General features: G+C 37.0%; 2 protein-coding genes across 4 annotated transcripts; one reads left to right on the plus strand and one right to left on the minus strand.

Moving 5' to 3' along the window:
• The first annotated feature begins 1,692 nt into the window (after positions 1–1,692).
• On the plus strand, positions 1,693–9,189 carry LOC103698243 (BTB/POZ domain-containing protein At1g03010). Its single transcript, XM_039124615.1, has 4 exons — positions 1,693–3,114; positions 4,374–4,440; positions 4,600–5,790; positions 6,482–9,189. The coding sequence occupies exons 1-4, from the start codon at positions 3,023–3,025 to the stop codon at positions 7,019–7,021; spliced, it is 1,890 nt and encodes a 629-aa protein (XP_038980543.1). The 5' UTR covers positions 1,693–3,022; the 3' UTR covers positions 7,022–9,189.
• On the minus strand, positions 9,111–19,894 carry LOC103698244 (GTP-binding protein OBGC, chloroplastic). Of its 3 annotated transcripts, XR_602698.4 has the most exons (8): positions 18,790–19,892; positions 17,839–18,112; positions 12,943–13,234; positions 11,917–12,076; positions 10,953–11,061; positions 10,593–10,717; positions 9,610–9,752; positions 9,111–9,522 (listed from the first exon to the last, which is right to left on the minus strand). XR_602698.4 is itself a non-coding variant. In XM_008780237.4 (7 exons), exons 1-6 carry the CDS (start codon positions 19,836–19,838, stop codon positions 10,622–10,624), a joined length of 1,980 nt encoding a protein of 659 aa, XP_008778459.1. In that variant the 5' UTR covers positions 19,839–19,892; the 3' UTR covers positions 9,125–9,752; positions 10,593–10,621. The 3 variants fall into 3 exon arrangements, 1 of the variants encoding a protein (XP_008778459.1); XM_008780237.4 differs by having other exon boundaries at positions 9,125–9,752; XR_602699.3 differs by lacking the exons at positions 9,111–9,522; positions 9,610–9,752; positions 10,593–10,717 and having other exon boundaries at positions 10,957–11,061; positions 12,925–13,234; positions 18,790–19,894.
• Positions 19,895–20,262: the final 368 nt, after the last annotated feature.

The following is a 20,262-nucleotide window of genomic DNA, read 5'->3' on the forward strand; positions in this document are numbered from 1 at the left end:
GCCTAGTAGTATAGTAACCCTGGAAAACTGAGTAACACGGACTATGGAAAATAGAAAAGAAAAACAAGAAGAAAATGGAGAGGAAGAGAAAAAAATGGGTGCTACTTTGTCAAATGATCAGACAGTTGATTTTATTCATATTTGGCTGAAATTTTAGTATGTTGTTTCCGGCAATGAGAGTTATAGACTAAATGGTTTGGATTTTTAAAAAATCTTCTCCACTGATTATTTCAAGCATCAACACTTGGTGAGATCTATTTTCTATTTTTGTTGTTCATTGTTGAAATCCACCTTATTGGTGATGAATGTTCTTATTGTGAAAGGCAAGATTCAATCTTGATGATGTTTGTATGGCCTCTAGTTGAACTAGAGAGGACCTACTGTAATCCCATTATTCTAAATAGTTGAAGATTTTGGATGGCCTAGGTCCCATAATTTTTTCCTTCACATCGAAGGATTTTTTACATTAAAAATTATGTTTCTCTAGATTGCTTGATTATTTTGCTTATTAATTGCTTAAGTAGATGATAGAGATTATTATTACTTGGTGAGTGATATTCCATTTAATTACACAAACCGGGAAAAGAAGTCCGCGACATCCTTATTTCTTGATTGTATTTGCCCAACACTCCAAATACTAATCCTTTTTATGTATGCATACATTGCACTTCTATGGACCAACGAGCCCCCTATCAATTGTTGGAGGTTCAAGGATCTCAAATGAGTAGCAATCAATGGTCCGCGCATCCAATGGAATGTGTTATCTGTAAGTCTAGTGTCAAATTTAGAACTTGAAGGACTTCACATAAGAGTAAAATAAGGTTCATTACTTTATAATCTTGTAGCCCTACATTGCCAAAAAACATCTACATGCTAATATAAGAGCTAGATCATCTTCAGCCTTTTACTTGATGTGCAATCATACGAGCAAAATCAAACCATAAATAAAAGAGTAACAAACTATGAGGCCAAACTATCATCATGTCTCTTTTTGGTCCGCCATTATGAGGGCCACTATGTTCCTCTATCCCAATGATTCCATCACCTCTTCCCCACCCATGTCTTGTGGAATATTTACACACACACCCTGTCATGAACCCCTGTCCCCCCTCCTTCCTCCAAATCAGCTTCTTTGGTCACACTAATTGTGACAATGGAGACCATTTCCTGCTCCTGTCTCACCTATCAAAGACCATGCTACCAACTTCCGCCAACCCCTCGCAGTCTTCCGATCACCATCAGTTGGTTCCAATCAATTTCTGCAGGGTAATATGTTACGTTACCGGTGTGCCATTGATCAACACTGTCTAAGTAGTGTAGGGAAAGGGTCTAATGTACAATACCTGCCCCCACAACAAAACTAATTCTGGTGCACTTCAATGATAGCCTGCTAAACTTTCCAGAAAATTAGCTCTAAAGTGAACCCAATTTTGTTGTTTAAGGTTAGCTTTACTTTTTCTTTCATGCCTCACTCTCTTTTTTATCACCTTTGAAGTTTTTATATCCATAGGCTTAGTCATGAATTATGATAGCTTTTCTCAAAAAAGCACCAGAAACCCCACAGGAATCCTGCATACCATGACCAACATGTATCAATTAGTAATCAATTAGATGTCATGAAAGGCCCCCCAAGCCCCCCACTAAGCCCAACCCCCACTTTAGGCCTGAAAGATGGAAGAAAGGCATAGCTGTCCCTTCTTTTATCTTCTTTTATTCCATTAGTTCTTTGAATTCTAACTCCCTAATAAACTTTGAATCTACATATAAATCATTCAACTTTTGATAATCAACACCTCTAACCTATTTCTATTTCTATGAAACCCCAATCTTTCTTCTTTCCTTAACTGAAAACTCCACTCTCCATCTGATGAAATGGTTGTGACATTGTCACTATTGGGCTCAAAAATTATTCACAAAAAAAAAAAAAAGACTATCCATTAAGATTAGCTTGCCTTGTGTGTGTTATTTTCTCTTATTTTTCTCCTCTCCATCACACTAAATCAAACAAACAAATAAACAAACCATTCGATTTACTTACGGTCTGAAACCTAAGGTAGAATATTCATATTATATGGAAAAAATAAAAAAATAGGATTAAAAAATACAAAGAAAATCATATCTATTTTGAAGCAAAAGAGAGCTTAGAAAGTGAAACCGACAATGGCTTAGCCTAACTGGTTGGTAGCTTGTTCTATTTGGGAGATCACAGGTTTAAATTTTTTTAGGATGTTTCTGTACTCTTTAAGTTATTGCAAGTTCAAAGGGAAATGTGGAAACAATTAGTGAGATGATGTGCATGGTGTGGAAGCATTGAGCTAACTTACAATTAGGAGCTATGGGACATCTATGTCTAGCATTTAAGGATTAATTATCAAAAAAAAATGCTGAACTTCAAAGATTTCAATAAGATGAGGAGAAGAGATGAAATCAAAGTCAAATCAACAATTGATCATTAAATGACAAAACTAAGCTTATTTGCACATAGAAGGGAAAAAGAAATCGCAACCTGAACTTGATTAAAAAAAAAAAGCATCCCTGAAACTTCATTTACTTCCACTGGCTACTATCTAGTTCCTAAGCCTTGTTAAGCAGATTGATAGCACATGCCACCATTTATCATGCATCATTTGGCATTACCAGAAATGACTTGGCCTTCATAAGAGGAAGCTTCTTAGCAAGTGACTAAACAAGGAGTTAGTCTCCAATATAAGTTAATAAAGGGGGTTCTTTGCCAAGGTTGGTATTATAACTTTTACCTTTCTACCAATTCTTCTATGTAAAAGGATGAGGCAGCAAAAGAAGCCTCCCCATCAAGTACCCAACTGTTGTAAGAACTTTTTTCTCTCATCAAACTCAACAGCTTTTATCCAAATTCTAACCCCACACCCTCTCATAAGAGTCACGCTTCCCTCCACATACACATTACACTCCTGAAAGCGTGAACCTTCAACCCCTCTTTCCGTCCATTTGCATCAGAATTTATAGCAGCACTCTGCCTTCCTATTGAGAGAGAGAGAGAGAGATGGGGGTTGCTACTGTTACTGAATTGAAGCAGAATGTTTCAGGAAAGAGAACATTTCGATCAAGTTTAAGCACCCGGCATGCCACCGAATGGTAACACTATCTTCTTCTTCTTAACTTCTTAAAGTCATTAATAGTTTTCCAAGTACTAAATATTGAGTTTTCCTACAATTGAGTTGTTTGTTCTGGTATATAATTTAGTTAGTATCCCAGGTGTAATTTGGTTCATGGACTTGTTTACATTAAGAAAGGCTGTTAGAGGGAATTTCTACTCCATGATCTCTTTTTTTCAGTGAAATAGTTCTCTCTTTTCGTTATTTTTCTTTTTTAAAAAAGTGGGCATAGTTCTCTCCATAAGTTGTGTGATGAGATGATTTTGTGTGTGTATGTGTGTGTTTCTATCTTTTGAGGATACAACAGCAAGGAAACATTGTTTTACTGACAGTGTTAAATGTCAAAGGTAAATAAGTCAATATAAAAAGTGCATTTGCTATCAGAGATTTATTACAAATTACTAAGTGATCTGATATCTCAGCCAACTAATATATTGTGTTTCATCTCCTAAACCACCCATCAAATGGTTAAAAAGTACAAGCGGCATGCTACATCTCATGGATTACATTCAGTGATTTAAATCTTCCAGCACTTCCAGAGGCTTAGAGAGAGAGAGAGAGAAAGAGAGAGAGCAGAAAAAAAGACACTTATTAGACAGAATTTAATTAATTATATCAAGAAGTCAATCATTACGCAAGATTTCCCCCAAATTCAGGAGGAGTTTTATGGAAAATCAGAAACCAATTTTCCTTCACATATTTTGTTGTCACAAACTCTGCAAGCAACCTGCACCGATGTGCGGCACCGTTAGCATCCTACATACAGACAGCAGTTCATAGCATTATGAAAATCCATCAAAGTAGTATATGGATGAGACATAAAGCAAGAGTTCGACAAGATTGTTTTGAAAGAAATGGTTAGACAAAACAATGAATTAGTGTGGATTTCCCTCCCTTGCCTTTAAAAAATACAATGATGCTAAAATTTATAACTAGTACAACCATGCATTTTTTTGTCACTGAATTGATCTTCACCATATCACTTGATCAATAGGCAAGGAGAAATCTTGAATGTACTTTACCTTTGTACATACAAGATCTTGATGGAACATTCTATTTTTATCAGAATCTAATGTAGATTTGGTTGGAATCATGTGCCAAAAAATGGTTTTATTTGAGTCTTGCCTCTTCAAATAACCAACTTCACCATCATAGCAAAATCTAGTTTGTCAGCCATACAATTGTCAAATGATTCATTCTACTAGTTCTAATTTCATATATCTGTTCATCCACCTTCAGGCCCCTTTCAGATGTTTCTAGTGATCTCACAGTTGAAGTTGGAACATCGAGCTTTGCACTCCACAAGGTGAGAATAAGTCATAGTAATTCTTCTCTTCTGTCTTTGGAATCAAGATATTCAGTTTTGAAGGTTTATTAAGGGAAAAATGAAACTGTAGGTACTGCCAAATTTTAATGCTAAATTGTTAGTGTTGTTGCTCAATGCTTACCACATTGTTCTCTGCAGTTCCCTCTGGTCTCTCGGTGTGGAAAGATTCGAAAGCTTTTATCTGAAGCAAAAGATTCAAAGGTGACGCGCATAAATCTCCAAGGCACACCAGGTGGAGCAGAAGCTTTCGAACTAGCTGCCAAGTTCTGCTATGGTGTGAGCATAGAAATCACACTCTCAAACGTGGCCATGCTGCGATGTGCAGCTCACTATCTACAAATGACCGAAGAATTCGCAGACAAAAACTTGGAACTACGGACTGAAATCTACATAAAGGAAACAGTCATCCCAAACATTGCAAATTCTATATCTGTTCTCCACCGTTGTGAGAACCTCCTTCCACTAGCAGAAGAGATTAATTTGGTCAACCGAATCATAACAGCAATTGCAACCAATGTCTGTAAAGAGCAGCTGACATCTGGCTTGTCCAAACTTGAGCATAACTTACCCCTTAAACCAATGACAGTAGAGGTAGAGCCCCCATCAGACTGGTGGGGAAAGGCATTAGCAGTGCTAAGCCTAGATTTCTTTCAGAGAGTCCTCTCTGCAATGAAATCAAAGGGTCTCAAACAGGATAGCATTAGCAGGATCTTGATCAATTATGCCCACAACTCTCTCCAAAACCTCTTGGTTAGAGACATTCAAACATCAAAGGGGAGCTTCTCAGATGCAGAAACACAGAAGAAACAAAAGGTTATTGTAGAAGCCATAGTCAGCCTACTTCCAACCCAATCAAGAAAGTCCCCGGTTCCGATGGCATTTCTTTCAGGTCTTTTGAAGACCGCAACGATGGCCTCTTCATCCACCATCTGCAAAGCAGATTTGGAAAGAAGAATTGGTTTGCAGCTAGACCAAGCTATTCTTGAAGACATACTAATCCCATCCAACTCTCACAATGGGCATCATTTGTTGTATGACAATGATTCAGTATCGAGGATCTTTTCCGTCTTTGTGAATTTGGATGACGAAGAGGATGATGGGTCTCAGCTGAGAGAGGACAGGGATGGCTGCTATGAGTTTGACAGTCCAAGTTCTCCAAAACAAAGCTCCATACTCAAGGTATCAAAGCTCATGGATAGTTATCTCGCAGAAATTGCACTGGATTCTAACTTGACGCCATCAAAGTTTATCGCGCTGGCTGAGCTACTCCCAGATCATGCTCGAGTCGTTAATGATGGTCTGTATAGAGCTGTTGATATCTTCCTAAAGGTAACATTCTTCACATCACTCAGTCATCTTATTCACATAATAGCAAATCTGGATACTTAAGTTTCCTTGAACAAGCCTAATAATGCTCAAACTCTCGCTGCCCACATGTATGTGAGCTTAGTTTCTCTGCTTCAATTGTTAGCTTAATTCCATCGGAATATATCAGAACTGAATCAATCTGCTGTTCTAACAACAAACACTTATTTTCTTAATCCCTGATGTTCTAATTCTACAACCATAAAACTTGCAGACCATCATCAGTAATCAGAAATCCGAAGTCTTGAGCTTCCTAGAAATCCTTGATTTGATAATAGGGCTAATTTTCTCTGTTCCAAAATCTCAGTTCTTATCACTTGTTCTAAATATTCCATGTGCTTTTCTGCAATCCTTTTACCACTTAAATTTCATGAAAATTTTCGATGCAATATAGAGGCGACATGGCTTGGAGGTTAAAGTTGCAAGGTTGGAAACTTTTATCCGGATTGACCCTTGGAAAAAACTAATTTACATTAGCGAAGAACTCAAGTCATAATAAGGTCTTGCCAAAGAAATAAAACAAGGCTTGTTGGTTATGATTTTTCTTTATATGGTTTGACCGTTGCCCTGATAGCAAGCAATGACCATATTGATGAATTTAAAATATTTTTCCGTCAAAAGAATTTAAAATATTTGATTATGGCCTAACTTTCAGGTTCATCCCAACATCAAGGAATCAGAACGCTACCGCCTGTGCAAAACCATAGATTGCCAGAAGCTGTCTCAAGATGCATGCAGCCATGCAGCTCAAAATGAGCGGCTACCTGTGCAAATGGCAGTACAAGTCTTGTACTATGAGCAGATCAGGCTTCGAAATGCCATGAATGGAAACCATGATCAGTTCTTCTTTGGTTTGGTGCATGGTCAATATCCTCAAAGATCAGGCAGTGGAGTGGGGAGTGGTGCCATCTCCCCAAGGGATAATTATGCATCAGTGAGGAGAGAGAACAGGGAACTGAAGCTTGAGGTTGCAAGAATGAGGATGAGGCTGACTGATTTAGAAAAAGATCATGCCTCGATGAAGCAGGAGCTTGTTCGGGCAAATCCTGCTAATAAATTACTCAGGTCATTCACCAAAAAGCTAAGCAAGCTGAATACACTGTTTCGTATGAAGGATGTCAAACCTATTCGCGCAAAGGCTGCTTCAGATGCCCGGTTTCTGTTTCAGAAGAGGCGGCGCCACTCCATTTCTTGAGGCTATGAGTGTCATGGATTTTTGAGTGTGTAAACTTGTGGTTGTGTTGATTTCCATATAGTTGAGGATAAATATTTGTTTTGCATGAAATTTCTTTTCTGTTTTCTGCTAACACTCTAAAAATGTAATCGATTCTGAATCCGAAAGACATGTTCCATTGTACAAAGTAAATATCATTTTGCAGTATCTTTGATGATAATCGTCTGTGTGATGGTTGGAAGAATATATAAATACTTGTAACTTTTTTGGAAAAACAGATTTAGTTTGCTGCAAATATGAAACATCCCTAACTCTGACGAAGAAAATGCTAGCTGATCAAAGATATTCATGAAATGGACATCAATTGTTTCAGGAAAGAACATATGTAACGAAACGGAATCAGGGTAATTCGCAGTAATTTTGGTTAAGTAATTGTTGAAGGGATCCAGCTATGATGAGATACAGAAGATAAAGTGCATTTCTGGTCCTATATGTGATAAAAAAAATATCAAGCTATGTAACATTCTTTATTTGTTTATTCCAGCTTATCCCTCTAACCTTTTGAATTCCTCTTTCTGAGTGATAACATAGGTATAACAGAATTACATTTTCGGCACTAATCTTTCACGAATTCTGAAGCATGCTATAATCATCACACTCATATCCTTCTTCAAGACTGAAGTCTTACCTCAACAATAAACGACCTCCCAAGTGATGCTGAGGCAGAGGCATTCGGACTTGCTTGAATTTGAAAATCCTCTTTTTTTCATGTTCTTAACAAAAAAATGTCAGTTATAAGAAATAGAAAGGGAAAACATGCGACAAAAAAAAAAAAGAACTAAAAACAAACGAGTATTTGGACGGTGAAGGGTTTAAACCTTCGACCTTGTGGTTAAGGTCTAACCAGCTGAGCTAATCTAGCATTGGGAAAGATAAAACTTGCAATCAACAATTTAATGTTATTGCATAAAAAGAAAGGTCTACTAAAGATCACTTTCAGGGACTATTTGGTGGATGCCACTCAACCTGCAGTTCAAAATTCATACAGAGAGAATTGCAGATGGGTTGAGTTGTGCAGGATCAACTCACTAGTTAAGATGGTGCATGAGGGCTAGATTAGGGTGCAGGCTGACTTAGGGAATAGGGTGAGAGTTGAAGTCGAGGGTTGGAATCTTCACCATTAGATTGTTGTCCTGATTGAGCGTTGATCGACTAGCCTCACCATGCTCTCAACATCTTTGAATCTCATGAACCATCTTCATACTGGATCTACTTTGTGGATGGCTGCGATAGATGTTCTCTCTGAGTTTTTGAATATTTTAGTTTTCAATTCCCACATATATATTTATACAAGATTGGTTTAATAAATCTGGTTTATCAAAAAAAAGAAGAGAAGGGAGATAATGATGCAAGAGTGGTGCCAGTAGGAAATGAGGTTGCATGGGACGCCAAAGAGGAGATAGGTGGTCGTACTAGGTTGCCAAGATTAGGAGGCGAGGCTAGGTGGAGCAGAGAGAGAAGAGAGATGGGACAGAGATAAGGCGCTGGGTATGGAGCCAGCAAGGTTAGGAACGAGGCAGGTGGGATACCGGAGAAGATAGAGATGGTGGGGCCAATGAGATTACGAGGCAAAGCTTGGTGAGGCACTCGAGTAGTTTTATCTGCACTTGGTGCCTTCAAACTTTAGATTTTAGAACCTCGAACCCAAATATTTTTTTCCAAAGAAATCGAGATACAGCGTCAGATCTGACAATTTTCGCAGGAAGTTGGCCATGCTCCTCAGCGTGTCTGCCTTTGGGCACCTTCATACTGTATAGAGTTGTTTATTTGCATATGAAACTTTTTTTTTCAAGACTTTTCAAAAGAGACATCTCACTGAAAATGTACACAGAATCCGGAGCCTAGTATCCCAATTGCATATGCAAGATTATTTTTTCTAGGTTCACAATTCTTTGGTTGTCAAGAAATTCAAGTAGAACAGAGAGAATTATGAAGAGAAGGAAGAAAAGCTAAAAAGGAGGTCCCGGACGAGCAGAATTACTTTAGAACCATGACCATTTTCGTCCCAGCCATTTTTGTCATGCTACTTCATAATGTTATGGATTGACGATTACAAATATAACATTTTTCTCTTTGATGAGAGGTGAGGGCAAAGCCCACCCAATTAATTAAAAGAGAAGTACAAAAAATACAAAGGATCAATACTAAAAGCTAAACAAGCGAAAGAAAATTATTTACACAATTACACATATAAGTTGAGGATAATTAGATTACCTCCAAAGGAAACACGGAGCAAAAGAACCAAGTTGTCTTCTCAGTATATATAAAAAAAATAGAGCCAGCAAACTAGCGATGAAGGGTAAAGCTTGGCATGATGATCAAACAGCCAATTCAAGATGCATCAAGACACATTTATCTGTTACTGTCCACTCGTAATTCAACCCCTCAGACTAAATAGCCAATCTTGAAGCCATCAACTTTAGCAAGCAAATGTCACACTACTGAGCCTGCCTCAAATATAACTTTAAATACAAAACAAGTGAGCCGTTCAACAGTTTAGACATCTCTAGGTGCTGTGGATTAAGACTAAGAGAAAGCATCTGATTTACCTGGAGTTTGAGTGCAGTTTCAATTGATAACATGCTGTCTTGCAGGTTTACTCAAGATCTGAAAGCAGCCATCCACAACTGATATACCTGTCTTGGTTCGATTCACCAGCTCCCTACATCTGAAGCCCATTGATCCAGGCAAGCTAAAAAAGGAACATCTCTTCTCATTTTAATAATCAAAAGAAATCATTATACAGTACTCTTTTGTGTTTCGGATGATTTTCAAATTAAAAATTTTGGCAACTGCAGATTTCAATTTTTATCCAGAAATGAGATAATCAATGGAAAATGATCATACTTTCGGACTATCGTATAACAGCAAGAATCTTATGCATGTATATTTACATCTCCATAATCCAAAAAACCTGGAAACAAATCCAGTGATCCAGTATTTCTTGATGATGATTTCTTCCAACCACACTTCCTTTTCCATGAATCCAACATGAAGCAAGACATTCCAATTTAATTCATTTTTGCGCGTGTCACTACCTTAGTATTTATAAATTAGCAAATAGAAAAGTTTTGGATCACAATGCCCCACAAATAAGGATAATAGAAAATAATCATAAAAAGGTTGAGATAATTGAAAAAAAAAAGAGGAAACTTCTTTAGTTTATTACATGAGGATATCGCTTGTATGGTGCCGCATGGAGTTAGAAGAAGATCCAGTCAGGCTCATGGAAATTAAGGAGAATCTGTTAATTTGTTTAACAAAGCAAAGGGGCTTTGTCTAGCACGAAAAGTTGCACGACTTTAGGAGGGGGAGTAATAAAAAGTTCAAACATAAAACCACAAAATGATCTAGGTTGCTTGGTTCAAAAATCAACTAATGATGGGTCTCATTGTCATGTACTATAAAGAACTACGTAGATATATAAAATTCGTCACATGCAGTGGATTGAATTAGTTGCTTATTTTGAAGATCAATCCATGCTCAAGTTTATAGGATAATAATCAATTGAAAAGAAGATATCTTTTCTCACCGGTTTGAATTTTCTTGAACACCCTTCTTCTAACCTAGGTCCGGCCATTTGATAGACCCAGTTGTCTGTTTTCTTGTGCTTGATGAGCCAATATTTTCATTTTCATCATGCCACACCATCTCCATCTGGTAGAAATTAAATGACATTTCTTAGACAGTACAATTTTCATAGGAACTATGGTACTAATGTGGATTAAATATAAATTTGCTGACTTCAGAAGACTCCAAAATCCAAAAAGTGGTGAAATGTAAATGCAACCTGAAATAAAGGAAAGAACTATACGACAAGAAAAGATAATTAGCTGTTGTGAACAACTACTGCTTAGCTTAAGAACAAGTACAATAGGGACTACAAGCATACCTCCCCCACAATCACTGTGTCACCCTCTTTAACTCCATGCTTAATTAAAGATTTGTTCACACCACATGCCTCCAAAGCATGTTGGAACCTTCTCAAAGATTCTGTATACCTACTCCAACAAGTTTTCAGTTCAGTATAAAAAAAATATCAATCAAGTAGAAAAAAATAAAATAAAATGAATATAAAGCCAGCATTATTTCTTGCATAAAGATCCAGGTTTGATAAATAAGCAAATCCAACCAAATTTAACATGTTATAGTTGACCTGATCATAATCTATAGCCAAAGCAGAAACATACACAATTTGCCTACAAAAATATTAATAGGAGCCAGCCATGGAGCAAGATAGTGCACTTGCAAAAGAAGAGCAGGTTGACAAGCCCTACCAGAGATCTTTGTCCTCATCTACGTTTTTGGTTCATGAAGGTTATTTTAAACAATTTATCAAATTTGTTCCTTTTATTAACTGTTTCTCTAAGTTGATCAATCCTCATTGCGTTCTTTATCTTTTTTTTTTAAATTTTCATATCTAATTTTTCACATTTTCCTTATATTATCTGCAGAACATATAAAACACAGCTATATGACCAGCATGTTCGTTATAAGAAAATGAGTCCATCACCATGTGGTAAAATGCTTAAACAGATACCAGTATTTTCTGATGAGCATCATAACATGAATATGCTCAACATACATAGACAATTCATTTTCGAGTCAAATTTGATTTGCTAATAAGAACAATAATAACAAACATTCTGGACAAAGAAATTGAAGGATAATTTCAATGATTAATTGTTCATTATGTATCTCTTGGAAGCAATAGATACAATATTGTAGATACAATACCATGAAAAGAATTAATTCTAATACAGAAGATAATAGGCACAATAATAGATAAAAAAATGGCTAAAATTGCAACAATAGAAATAGAACAAAATATAAGTGTGAAGGAGGAGAAGACATACTGCCAATTTGTCATTTGAACAAAACGTTGTATTCCAGCTCCAACTACATGCCATGCATTGGAACTGCTATCATGAAAGATTTCAAAATCATTCATTGAAGAGCGTCGTTGCTTTTGTATCGTGTCCGCAACATGATTCAGATTTACCGCATTCATCCACTCTGCAGCAGGGATATATGGAACTATCAATAAAATGATTAGACAAAAAATCACAAATTATGAATAAGATCACCAACCAACTTCTAAGGAGCAACTTGACCTTAAATTTACAGAAAAAACATGAAGAAATAAATAACAAATCAAATTCTAGAAGCTGCCATACAAAGCTCTCTGACAAAGAGCAGCAAAAAGTATAACATACTTCAAATAAGTAACTTATGTATCATCTCAGCATTTATTTAAAACCTCAGGTTTTAGCATTTGTTCTTAACTAAATTCAACTACTAAATGGCAGAAAATACTGATATTGAATAGTCCAAGGTAGGGCATAAGATTCCAGCATTTGATATGTGGATTGTACTTTCAAGAACAAATACAAGAACAACAGCACCTTAAGTAATGAAGCAGTTTATGACGAGGCCAATGAACAACTGCCTTTCACCCTTACCACCAGCCCCCACAACACACACACAAAAAAAAAATCCTTTCCACAAACCAGAAGGGGAAAAAACTCATGCACTAATTCTTTTTCCTCTTGTGCATAAAGAGATTTATGAGAGTCATTAAATTAGTTGAAAAGAGGCCCAAGATAAAACTTGTTCTGATATTCTTAAGCCAACAACCTAGCTGGCCTGCAAGTTTTCAATTAGATTTAGTAGCTTGAGTGAAACAGTGTTCCAAATCTAGACTTATTAAAACGGTAGAGCATGAATTTAATAATATGGATATTGACAAGAGAAACAAATAAGTCTCATCAGCATTGTAGCTAGCTAATAAAGTATGCAAATCAAGCTGCCTACATGATTGACAGGTAATTATGCAAATAAATTATAAGATTAAGTCAATTTACTTATTACAGATCAATGACCTTCAGGTTTCTTCCTTGCCTCCCTTTCTTTCTGTAAAAGTTCATACGCAGCATGAACAACATCATGTGTCCCCTGTCTGTTCATAGCACTGATGCAGAAAGGATGAATGCCACAAGCTTGTAGATGTTCCTCGAACAAATTCCATCTCTCATATGCTTCTGGAAGATCCATTTTATTGTATACAACAATGTAAGGCTTTTCTGCCAGCTCTGGGCTAAATAGTTCCAGTTCCAACCGAACTGCATCAAATTCATACTCTGGCTGCTGCCCAGAACCATCAACAACATGCACCTAAGTTCCAACACGTAAAGTTTTCTTAGATCACTTACAAAGGTATGATAAGCTAAAAAGAATTACAAAAACAAAAAAAGAATTATCTTAATACATTATTTATCCTGCATTTAGAATTCAATTTAGGAAATTCAGGTTCCTCAAAAAATGGGCACAAGGAGTTCCAATAAGATGATTGACAGTATTGAATGACCTCACAAGGCATGTCACTAGAAGAGGGCAATATTTAAGAGTGTTAAACTGAAACATTGGAAACAAGACAGGATGCAATAAAACTTTTATGCAAAAATTCTATCTGGTTTACATGCAGACTCGGAATAAGTAACCCAGCAAAAGCAAAGCGCACAAGAATAGGCATAAAGCAGAATGACAGAAATGGATAACAGATATAACACCAAGGCCTTGCAGTCAGCTTATGTACTCGTTTATCTATAATAAATTAAGCTTAATTCATGCAGAACAACACTATCTGCTATTTTCTGCAGTTTTCCTACAGTATAAGATTCATGCTACCGCACTAACAATCATTTAACAAATTTCACAGGGTTTCTTGATTTTCAATGAACAAAAAAACCTTCTTCTTTCTTTCTTCTTATACTTATATGTTTTCAGTTTATCTTTCAGAGCAGGACTATCTGATACCATGTTTCAAGTGATAGAATTTTAATGAGATGAATAGACCACATTCAATAACTTCAGCAAAGATGCCAAGTACACCAGCAAAATAACTACTAAAAAAGACTAAATTCCCTATAACTCTTTCAAAAGATAAAATGCTCAACCACATCATCCTTCAAAATTTTGGATTGACTGAGAGATCACACAACCTATCTAATGTCAACCCCACACATTAATGTCTATGGTTCCCTGTTCAACCTCACATTCATGTTTAGATAGTTTTAAATCTATTTATCCAAAAATGATTACACAATACCAACTCCAATAACAAAGCCCAGGAAAATGATCATGGGTGGACTTCCAAGCAGGCAAATCTGCATAAGAAATATTTTTTCAAAAAAAAAAAAAAAAACTCTGCATAAGAAATGATAGTTTCATCTTTTAATTTTAAGTATCAGAATTTCGAACTAAGACTTCCAGCTGGATGCCTTCATAATTACAGTCAGTAACTGGGTCTTTGACTGGGTACCTATAATTGCAATTTGACAATTCTGGCTAGTGGGTCTAAGCATGACAATATATCATTATTTCCAAGTCTAAGTGGTGCATAGAAATGTGAAAGTTCAATTACATGGGCTTTTAAGCCTCTCCTTCCACCTAACTTGGGAAAAAGCTCATCAAATTTTAACTTAGCCAAAGCGGATGGTGACAAATGCTCCCCTCAAGCTTTGCACACATAAAGAAGATGAAGCATATCTGATTCCATTCATTGTATCATAGATTGTATCTAGCAATTACCTAAGCTTGATATGGCATTTAAGTGATGTCTGCGGAGTCATTACACATGGCAGTCTAAATGGTACTTTTAACTGAAAATCTGACACTTCTTTAATTATGATATTTTGACATTTTCAGTCCTATAGGATAGATCTTTGGCACTAAATGAAAGGACAAGCTTCCCTTTTAGAGGGTGTAGCAGCTGTAGCCTGTAGGGCTTTCTGGTGAAAGTATATGTTTCTCTCTTCCTCTATCTTTGTGTGTGCACGTAAGAGAGAGAGAGAGAGACTACCTCTTTACCTGGTGTCCTTTATATCAATGACCATAGTCACAAGGCTTTATAGCCATACCACCCGCTAGTTCACTAATTGCATAGCTCTGGTTTAGGGAATCTACTCTAAAAGAAAATCACTTAATATTCAAGTTTTTACAACCTCATATCAATTCATTGAATTCCTAAAAAACCATATCCACTGCGCTCAAATTTGACAATTCTAGCACATTGTAGGACCAAGGGCCTGAATAAACACATAGGGTTATTTTGGACAAGTTTTACCTTAAGCTAGATGTGAACCACCTAATTTCCAATCTTCCGATGATTCACTCCAACAGCTGTGATATCGAAAATTGTTAACATGTATCCTCTGCTTTACATATTGGTGCATGTATGCATGCATCTATACATGTATATGTATCTGTATATATAAGGGAGAGGCTTTTGCAGCCAAAATCCCTTCCGTATCTGGAGTCTTTAATTAAGGGAGGAGGAGGCTATGGGAAGTGTACATAACAGATCAACCAGCCTCCAAAGCCTTCCTGATTTTTCCTCTTTCACATCTCCTACAGAACTCAGGAGTCCCTACGAATAAAGAAAACTGAAGAAACAATCCAATTAGCATCTCCTTTTCTCTCTCTTTCTCGCTCCTTTTTTCCCTTTTCATGTGGCCCATAAATGATGATCTTATATATGATACAATCACCTCATGATACCTCCATTCAAATTTATCCATTCTCTCTAGTTAGCAGGTTTTGCACCTTCTATGCACATGATCTATCATCCCCATATATATCTCCTCTTGTTTTTTAGTAACCTACAGTGAAATTTCTTGTAATGATGGATGGATATAATTCTTCAGCTCCAAACCCAATTAAATTTCATGGGCAAGGTTCAAAAAATATTTTCAGTTTGATTTTGGTTTCAACAATTTTGATGGTTTTAGTTCCTGTTGAAATTATAACAACCAAATTTAACAATTCTCACACAGAATTACGATACTGTAAAGGCCTTTTCAATCTGCTTTTTAGTTTAGAAGGAAGGCCTGAACGCTCATTTCTAAGCTGGTTGATAATGCCTCAGTGACAAACAGTTCAAGGAGGAAAAAAATTAGAAAACATAGGAAATAAATGAAATGGTGAAAAATTAGGCATTATTTCAAATCATTTTGTACTATGTGGGTTTAAATGTATCGTCTTGATGACTATGCATTGAGACCATCAAGTTGCATTCTTCAAAAAAAAATATGATGCAAAAAAAAAAAATTCCTATAGCCTAATATATTATATAATATTTCGATGGCAATTTAACATATGATTTTGATGCCTATAAGATTTGAAGTTTATGAATACTCCAACTTATGTCAAAAAGTTTATTTGCCTCTAAATTTCTTTGGAATATATTTGTTGCAATGTTTACAAATATATTCACTACCAGAATCTAAGTTTAAGGTGGGTAAAATGCTCATCTACTACTGGACCAGAATTCAGATAGCTTGGTGTTTTGATTTCAGAGTCTCAGCCAATCTTCAAACCTCCATGGGTTTCTAGAATCTATCCTAATTCATAAGGAATGGCAAAGTAAAAGAGGAACAATCAACAACAAGTCCTAGATTAAAAAGTGATCAGAATGAGTAAATATAAAAAACAATATGTTATATTTTTCTTTCTGTTAGTTAACTACAAGATTATTATCTCTCCAATTCAATTGGTCCTCCTATTAATTTTAAATTTAAACCATTTAGGAGCACTCTCTCTCCAAATATGTCTACTACTACACTAATTTCAAATTTATTTTTTCTGGAGATACTTTCTCTCCAATCCAAGCCCATATCTCTCAACTTCCTCCTTAACTTTGATTTTGTGCATGAAATTTATTGCTTTCTTATTTTATATTTATATCATATTTAATATAATTTGATTATTTATAATTATATTCTTAATTTATTTACCATCTGTCTTCCTTGACTGTGATGTGCCCAACTCGCTAGTTTAATAAAAATATGTAAGGGCCATCAGATAAAGATAATTGTCAGTACAAAATAATGCTGGTAGCTCAATCTATCGCATAATTTTCACTATGTCCATCTAAGACCAGACAAGGCCTCTTGTAAAACCTGAATTACTAGATAACATTTTATTCATTAAATGGAATATTTTATACATCATGTTGGCTAAATTTATCTGATGACAAACAGAAAGTAGAACCAAATCAAGGTAGCAGAAAGTAACGGAAATTCCAAATGGTATACACACAAAAGCAAGAGTAATAAGAGTTCTCAACATGAAAAACTAGTACTAATGAGAAACATTATAGTTTCACTGTGTTAAATAAGTTTGTATCTGATGACAAAAATTATAACTTGAATAACCAAATTCAAGGTGAAGAAGGTAACCAAAAATTCCAAAGAAGGTGAGCTTTTGGGCTTTCGAGATAGGCACATCGCTTCCTGGACTATTTGAGGTTTTAGGAAGACGCTTCTAGGCTGAGGCTTTCGAAATTAGGCTTTCCAGGCTACTAATGGACCAGAAGCTGAAAAACAAGAATTCTCACCATACAAAACTAGCACCTAATGCGAAAGGTCCACAGTTTCACTAAATGTTAAAATTTCTGAGGTAAAGGAAACAATGTCATTTTTGAAACCAATGTTGCCATGCATATGGTAAGCTCACAATCATAAGCTTTGCCATGTAGTTAGGGTAACCAATATCTATAAGTGATGACTTGGCTTGTACAATCCCAGCAAATGCAGCAGCAAATCTACACATAATTAAAGGAGAATAAGCCTACAAGATAGGACAGATGGATGCCAAAAAAGCTAACATAATGACTCACATAATATTTAGGAACTCAACTAGTCATTGTAACAATTCTTATTCATTTGAATATGCAATATTGTATCAAAGGTATTGATTTGACATGAAAGATTATGTACCAAGACGGAACATCGTTCGGTATGTCTTAAAAACTCGTGACCTAAACCAAAGCCCCGATGTGCACCTTCAAGCAAACCTGGCAGATCTGCAACAACCATGGTGGCATCATAATCCAATGAAACAACTCCCAGATTTGGAAGTAAAGTTGTAAAAGGATAATTTGCTATTGTTGGCTGAGCAGCGCTTATAGCACTCAAAAGAGTGCTTTTCCCAGCATTTGGAGCACCCACAATTCCAACATCAGCAACCAGCTTTAGCTCCAAATCCAACCACCTGACAAAACAAACTTTTGATTGATTAATCAAATTATCTGAAATGAATAATTACTGATATCAAATAAGGGTCTCTTATAGACTAAAAATAATGGATTGATAATATTGTAACCACAACTAGAAGAAATATTTGAATTACTCTTTCAACCTTACTTGCCAGAATTTGATCTAAGAAGATATAAAAGGAGATTAATTTTTATCAGTTGCAAAGGTAAGATACAGAAATATCAAACCATATAAAGATCAAGAAGAAGAAGAAGAAGAAGAAGAAGAAGATTTAAGGAATTTGGTTCTGAAATTCCTTTTTAGAAACCAAAGAATGCCTTTTAACAGTCATTTGCTGTTTTATATTTTTGCTGCATACAATGCCATAATTTGGCTTCCTCTTATCCAATTTCAAATTCTTATATCAAACAATGGCACATGGGACCAATTTGACATTGGTACACAGCACGAGCTGCATGCCATCAACCTAACAAATATGGCCCCATTATCAATCATGAGACATAACAGTTTTATTTAGTTGGCCAAATTATATGATTCAACAAAAACTACATCAAAATCCTAACATTTAACAAAGACCACTAGTACACAAATGTGATCATAAAAAACAAAAGCAAATCGAATAAACCATGAAAAAGTCAAATAGTATTTGGTGGCAAAAGAAAAGGAACTCACATTTCAGCACCCTCTTCTCCATTCTCCGCGATCTTTGGAACCTTGTTAGTCCCCGACTTGAAGGAGGCATTTCCTCTCCCGCCTCGCCCACCAGGCAAGAGCAGTGCCCTCTGCCCAGGGTGCACCAACTCCAGCAACAGTTCCCCCTCCACCCCTCCTTTCATCGCCTTTCTTATCACAGTCCCAGGAGCCACCATCACCACCACATCCTCCCCCTTGGCTCCGGCCTGCTTCCTCCCCTGCCCATGCCCACCTCTCCCTGCCCTAAAGTGCACAGTTTTCCGAAACGGGAGCAAAGAATTCATCGCCCCATCAACCACCACATAGACATCTCCTCCCCTCCCTCCATCTCCACCGGATGGACCGCCGTAGGGAACATATTTCTCTCGCCGGAACGCCACAACCCCATTCCCTCCATTCCCAGCCTTCACATATATCTTCGCCCTATCAAAGCACCTCATTACAGCCGGAACCCCCTTCTCCTTCATCTCCCCTTCCTTAACTTCCTCGTCTCCATCAAAATAACCCTCCAATTCCCCATCCGACTCAGCCTCAAACTCTAAAGATGAGGCCTTTCCCTCTTCGCTACCATCAAACCCCGAGTCCAGAACGATCTCATCGTCCTCCGAATCAAAATCCGAGAATTCTTCATCTTCTTCATCAATATCTTCAATATAGCTCCAACCTTTCTTGTTCCTTTTTATGCCTCCGTCGCTGTGATCTATTAAAGGCTTCTTATTTGCCGATTCTAACGCCGGAACGGAGGACTCATAGAGCTTGATCTCGCCGGAAGTTCCAGGGGAGAGAACGAGCGAGGGATCGAGGGAGAAGTCGTCCTTGGGAGGGAGGCGGGTGTAGGTCGTGGCCTCGCCGCCGCCGGAGCGATAGACCGGCGGGAGGGAGGAGCGGCCGGAGCCGGGCCGGGATTTGAGATTGGGGCTCGATTTTGAGTTATTGGGGACGGTGGATTTTCTAGGGTTTTGGGGTTTCGGGCGTGCACCGGCGGAGAGAGGGCAGAGAGCGGAGAGAGATAAGGCGGCAGACGCCATATCCCTTAGAAGTGGGAGAGAGAGTGTGGGAGGATGGGATCGTGGAAGTCGTTTGGAATTTTATTTTGAGGGACTAATGCTACGTGGCCTGCACAAATGGTCTAGGCTAAAAGTGGATTTGGGAATTGGGATGGGTCGAGCAAACGAGGAATTATTCCCAGACCCGGTCCGTCAGTACCATACGGACTGGGCCAATTATAGCTTATCTCATGTCTGCCAAATAAAACAATTAAAAGAATTAAACAAGCTCCAACCTACTTCAACCATCCCCCTTCATGTATGTTGAAGCGGCCATTGCACGATCCAACAGTGGATTCTTATGGAGGATGATGGATCCTTCTTTCGCATAAAAAATACAATCATTTCTCTGAAGAGCGTCAGTCCCTGCATCTTTATATATATATATATATATATATATATATAT

This window comes from Phoenix dactylifera, chromosome 3, assembly GCF_009389715.1.
Source record: "Phoenix dactylifera cultivar Barhee BC4 chromosome 3, palm_55x_up_171113_PBpolish2nd_filt_p, whole genome shotgun sequence".
NCBI classification, from domain to species: Eukaryota; Viridiplantae; Streptophyta; class Magnoliopsida; order Arecales; family Arecaceae; genus Phoenix; species Phoenix dactylifera.